Genomic DNA, 5,906 nt, shown 5'->3' with positions numbered 1-5,906 from the left:
TACTGATACATGTGACTTATGCTTCTTCCTCACAATTTGCAATATGAATTCAATCATATTATGATCGCTGTCACCTAAGGGTTCCTTTGTGTTAATCTGGCTAATGAAATCTGGGTAGCCTATCCCGGAGAAGGCTCGAGCACAAGCTGCGCTAAAAATATGATTCCCATAATGGTTTTTTTACCCTTGCAGTTTCTTAACTCTGCCCAGAAAGATTCAACATTCTCTGACCCTGTCACCTCTTCCTAAAGATGTAATTCCATTTTTTTATCAACAGAGCCACAATACTGCCTATGCTTTCCTGCCTCTAAGTACATCCTTTGATGTTAAACTCCAAACTATGATCTTCTTTCAGCCATGACTCAGTGATTCCCCCAACATCATACCAACCGTCACTAATTGCACCACAAGCTTGTCCACCTTATTCCAAAAGCTAAATGTATTTAAATACAACACCTTCAGTCCTGCATTCTCACCCTTTTGAATTTTGCCTCTGTGGTACAATTTAACTCTTTGCAGTGTCTGCATTTGTACCCAATCATTGGCTTGCCCTTCCTGGATTCTTATTAGATATTACATCATCTACTTGTAAACCTGCTGGCTTATCCACAGCTCTATATTACTGGTTCCCATCTCCCTGACATAATAGTTTAAACCACTCCCAGAAAATCTGCCTGCAAGGATATTGGATCTCCCTCAGATTCAATTGCAACCCATCACTTTTGTACAGGTCACTCCTGCCCCAGAAGAGGTCCCAATGATCCAGAAATCTGACTCCCTGCTACCTGCTCCAATTCTTCAATCACACATTTATCTGGCACCTCACTCTAATCCTATCCTCACTGTCACTTGGCACAGGCAGCAATTCTGAGATTATTTCCTTTATGGACCTGCTTCTCAACTTCCTGTATTCTGCCTTCAGGAACTCCTCCCTTTTCTACCCATGTTGTTGGTACCAATATATGCCATGACTTCTGGCTGCTCACCCTCCCTTTTCAGGATATTGTGGACAAATTCAGAAACATCACGGACCCTGGCACCTAGGAGGCAAACTACCATCAGTGTTTCCTTTTGCATCCACAGCATTGTCTATCTGTCCCCCAAACTATAGAGTTCCCTAATACTACTGCCATCCTCTTCAGTTTCCTGCCCTTCTGAGCTACAGGGTGATGCACCATCAATAACTCACACTGAGACGTAGGCGAGATATCGGCTTTTATTGACTGGAAGAAGGAACCAGGAGTGAGTGTCTATCATACAAGGTCCTGGAGACTGAGGCCGATCTTCAGGCCGCAGGTCTCCTTTATACAGGGGCCTGTGGGAGGAGCCACAGGAGCAGTCAGCAGGGGCGTGTCCCGACAGGCACATAGTTCACCACATTCACCCCCCCTTCGTTTGAAAAAGTCCTCATGTAGCGAAGGTTCTTACAAGTCAAGCCGATCAGGCGGTCGAATCTGTCGCTGCGATCTACGTAGCACCAGCTGTGACCGCATAGGTGCCGGCAACATTGGCGATTGCACAGGGGACGGGGGTTGCGCGTGTTCTTGCCCACTAGGCGCCGGTGATCCCTCATGCATGTGCGAGGCGCCTGGTATAAATGCGTACGAAACGCCCGGTATACAAGTGTCGTGAGGAGTCTGTGTAGGGCCTGGTGAGTACGGTGTCACCTCTGGTGCAGGGTTCACAGTTACCGGAGAGCCTTCAGGGTAGTGGTCTGCTGCACCTGCGGGTGCCAGGTCGCGGATGGAGACCGTGTCCTCCCGCCCATCAGGTAAGACCACGTAAGCATACTGGGGGTTCGCATGGAGAAGGTGAACCCTCTCCACCAGCGGGGAGTATTTATTGCTCCTCACATGTTTCCGGAGCAGCACTGGCCCCGGGGACGTCAGCCAAACTGGTAGGGTGGTCCCAGTGACAGACTTCCTGGGAAAAGAGAATAGGCGTTCGTGAGGGGTGGCATTGGTGGACGTACATAACAGAGAGCGGATAGAGTGCAGTGCCTCAGGGAGGACCTCCTGCCATCGAGAGACCGGCAACCCTTTGGACTTAAGGGCTAAAAGTGTGGCCTTCCACACTGTGGCATTCTCCCGCTCCACCTGGCCATTACCCCGGGGATTATAACTCGTGGTCCGACTGGTAGCAATGCCCCTAGCTAGCAAGTACTGGCGCAGCTCCTCACTCATAAAGGAGGACCCTCTATCACTGTGGATATAGCAGGGATACCCGAACAGAGTGAAGAGCTGGCGCAGGGCTTTTATGACGGACGTGGCAGTGGTGTCGGGGCAGGGGATGGCAAAGGGGAACCGTGAGAACTCGTCAATAACACTGAGAAAATAGACATTGCGGTCAGTGGAGGGAAGGGGGCCCTTAAAGTCAACACTCAGGCGTTCAAAAGGGCGGGTGGCCTTGACAAGTTGTGCCGTGTCAGGACAGTAGAAGTGCGGTTTGCACTCGGCACAAATTTGGCAGTCCCTGGTCATCGTCCTGATGTCCTCCAGGGAGTACGGCAGGTTCCGAGCTTTCACAAAATGGTAAAATCGGGTGACCCCCGGATGGCAAAGTTGTGCATGAAGGGCGTACAGCTGGTCGAGCTGTGTGCTAGCACATGTTCCCCGGGATAGGGCATCAGGGGGCTCATTGAGTCTGCCAGGCCGGTACAGGATATCATAGGTGTAGGTGGAGAGTTCTATCCTCCACCGCAAAATCTTATCATTTTTGATCTTGCCCCGCTGTTGGTTGCTGAACAGGAACGCAACCGAGCGCTGGTCGGTCAGCACAGTGAATCTTTTGCCAGCAAGATAGTGCCTCCAGTGCCTAACAGCCTCCACTATGGCCTGGGCTTCTTTCTCCACCGCGGAGTGCCGAATTTCAGAGCCTTGGAGGGTGCGAGAAAAGAATGCTACTGGTCTGCCTTCCTGATTAAGGGTAGCAGCCAGAGTGAAATCGGAGGCATCACACTCCACTTGGAAGGGAGCGGTCTCGTCCACTGCATGCATCGTAGCTTTGGCAATGTCCGCTTTAATGCAGTTGAAGGCCGCGCAGGCCTCAGCAGAGAGGGGAAACGAGGTAGACTTGACCAGGGGGCGAGCCTTGTCTGCGTAATGGGGGACCCATTGGGCGTAATAGGAAAAAAACCCCAGGCACCGTCTGAGGGCCTTGAGAGTGGTGGGAAGAGGGAGCTCTAACAGGGGGCGCATACGTTCGGGATCAGGCCCAATAACCCCGTTTTCCACGACATACCCAAGTATAGCAAGGCGGGTGGTACCAAAAACACACTTGTCCCTGTTATAAGTAAGGTTCAGAGCTGCGGCCACTTGGAGAAACCGTTGGAGGTTGGCGTCGTGATCTGGCCTGTCATGACCACAGATGGTGATGTTATCCAGATAGGGAAATGTGGCCTGCAGTTGGTACTGGTCCACCATCCGGTCCATTTCCCTCTGGAAGACAGAGACACCATTCGTGACACCGAAAGGGACGCGCAGGAAGTGATAGAGCCGGCCGCCCGCCTCGAAGGCGGTGTAGGGGCGGTCCTCTGGGCAGATGGGGAGCTGGTGATAAGCGGATTTCAGATCTATTGTCGAGTACACCTTATACTGAGCAATCTGGTTGACCATATCCGCGATGCGGGGTAGGGGGTATGCGTCAAGCTGCGTAAACCTATTGATGGTTTGACTATAGTCCACCACCATCCTATTTTTCTGCCCAGTCCGAACAACAACCACCTGGGCCCTCCAAGGGCTTGTGCTCGGCTCAATGATCCCCTCCCTGAGCAGCCGCTGCACCTCCGACTGAATGAAGGCCCGGTCCCCCGCGCTGTACCTCCTGCTTTTGGTTGCCACAGGTTTACAGTCGGGGGTCAGGTTGGCGAACAGCGGTGGGGGAGGGATCTTGAGAGTGGAGAGGCTGCAAGTGTCGGTAGCGTAGCTGTTGGCCTGGTTCTGGATGGGATGTGTGTGTCCGTGTGTGTGTGTGGTCAGTAGCGGGGTATGTGAAGAAGTCCCACAAAACTGAGGATTCTTGACAGTGAGTGGTGGGAGGGGCCCGTCGTATACCATAGTCACACTTTCGAGATGGCTCTGGAAGTCCAGCCCCAATAGCACAGGTGCACACAGATTAGGCATGACCAGCAGTTCAAAGTCCCGATATTCTGTGCCTTGCACCACCAAAGTCGCTACACAACCCGCCCGGATGTCTGCGGACTGCGACCCAGAGGCCAAATGGAACCTCCGACTGACCGGCCGCGTTGCAAGTCCGCAGCGTTGCACTGTGTCCGGGTGAATAAAACTCCCAGTGCTGCCCGTGTCAAACAGGCATCCAGTCCAATGCCCCTCCACCTGGATGTCCATCATGGATCTTGCAAGCTGGTGTGGGGCGCTTTGGTCGAGAGTCACAGTGGCCAGAGTTGGATCGCCATCGGGGTACCCGGTCAGCATCCGAGGATCGGGGGCGGGGCGTGCTGATGCCGACAAAGATGGCCGCTCACATCCGGGGTACCCGGTCAGCATCCGAGGATCGGGGGCGGGGCGTGCTGACGTCGACAAAGATGGCCGCCCACATCCCGGCATGCAAGATGGCGGCCCCCACGTTTCACCCGCAGCGCTGCACTCCGCTCGAGGTTGAGACTTACAGACCTTGGCGAAGTGGCCCCGCTTTCCGCAGCTGGAGCAGGTCGCTTCTCGCGCTGGACAGCGTTGTCGAGGATGTTTCTTTTGGCCACAGAAATAACAAAGCACGAGTTTCTTACGGGCCACAGCCGTGGTCTGGGTCGGGGAGCTCGTGGAATCGCGACTGGCGGCGGCGTTGGCGAATTCGCTCCCGGGAGCCGGCGGTGGCGGGGTCTGAGGCGTCCACGAAACCGGCGGGGAATCGCGCGACTGGACAGCGTCGGCGTTATGCCGCGCAGCTTCTAGAGCGTTGGCCTTCTCTATCGCCGAGCTTAAGGTAAGATCCGAGTTCTCCAGCAGCCGCTGGCGCATGTACACTGACCTCAGTCCCGTCACAAAGGCGTCTCGCACCAGCAGCTCCGCATGCTGTTCTGCCGTGAGCGTCTTGCAGTCACAAGCTCGGACGAGTGTCTGTAGTGCTCAGAGAAACTCAGCGCACGATTCGCCAGGCCGCTGTTGCCGGGTAGCTAAGCGATGTCTTGCGTAGACGGTGTTCACCGGCCGCAGGTACTGTCGTTTGAGGGCGTCCAGTGCCCCTTCGTAGGTCGGCAGGTCCCGGATAAAGGAGTAAACTTTGGAGGAGACCCTCGAGAGTAGGATTCTGTGCATAACGGCGGGTTCAGTCGCACAAAGCTCCGCCAAGTACGATTGGAAGCATGCAAGCCAGTGTTCAAAAGCGAGAGCTGCGTCAGGGTCTTGAGGGTCCAAATCCAACCGGTCCGGACGCAAAACGGGTTCCATGTTTTAAAACTTCCAGTCAATAAAATTGATGCACCATCAATAACTCACACTGAGACGTAGGCGAGATATCGGCTTTTATTGACTGGAAGAAGGAACCAGGAGTGAGTGTCTATCATACAAGGTCCTGGAGACTGAGGCCGATCTTCAGGCCGCAGGTCTCCTTTATACAGGGGCCTGTGGGAGGAGCCACAGGAGCAGTCAGCAGGGGCGTGTCCCGACAGGCACATAGTTCACCACACAGGGGCAGAGTCAATGCCACAGACATGGTTGCTGTTTCTTCTCCTAGGTAGGTCGTCCTCCCCAACAGTACTCGAAATGGGGTACTTACTGTTGAGTGGGACAGCCACAGGTCTGGGAGCTGGGATTGCGCGGTCTTTTCGGGAGTCGAGAAGAAGACGGCACTGCTGGTCGATCACCGAGGGTGGTCCCAGCTGCGCGGGTCGTGGAGGTCAGAGAGGAGCGAAGAGTGGTCGGAGGGTCGAGGATGGAGCTCCAACGGTG

The 5,906-nt window shown here is 54.3% G+C and overlaps 1 protein-coding gene across 1 annotated transcript; it reads right to left on the bottom strand.

Moving 5' to 3' along the window:
* Positions 1 to 1,170: 1,170 nt before the first annotated feature.
* LOC132403319 (uncharacterized) lies at positions 1,171 to 5,499 on the bottom strand. The gene is given in 4 exon segments (XM_059986770.1): positions 1,171 to 3,506; positions 3,612 to 3,884; positions 4,647 to 4,760; positions 4,800 to 5,499. Coding segments are annotated over 4 exon segments (3,075 nt in total). The 5' UTR covers positions 5,406 to 5,499; the 3' UTR covers positions 1,171 to 1,424.
* Between the last annotated feature and the right edge of the window lie 407 nt (positions 5,500 to 5,906).

Source organism: Hypanus sabinus, chromosome 12 (genome assembly GCF_030144855.1).
Source record: "Hypanus sabinus isolate sHypSab1 chromosome 12, sHypSab1.hap1, whole genome shotgun sequence".
NCBI classification, from domain to species: Eukaryota; Metazoa; Chordata; class Chondrichthyes; order Myliobatiformes; family Dasyatidae; genus Hypanus; species Hypanus sabinus.
The sequence above is the reverse complement of the archived record's forward strand: the minus strand, read 5'-3'. Positions and strand labels throughout refer to the sequence as shown.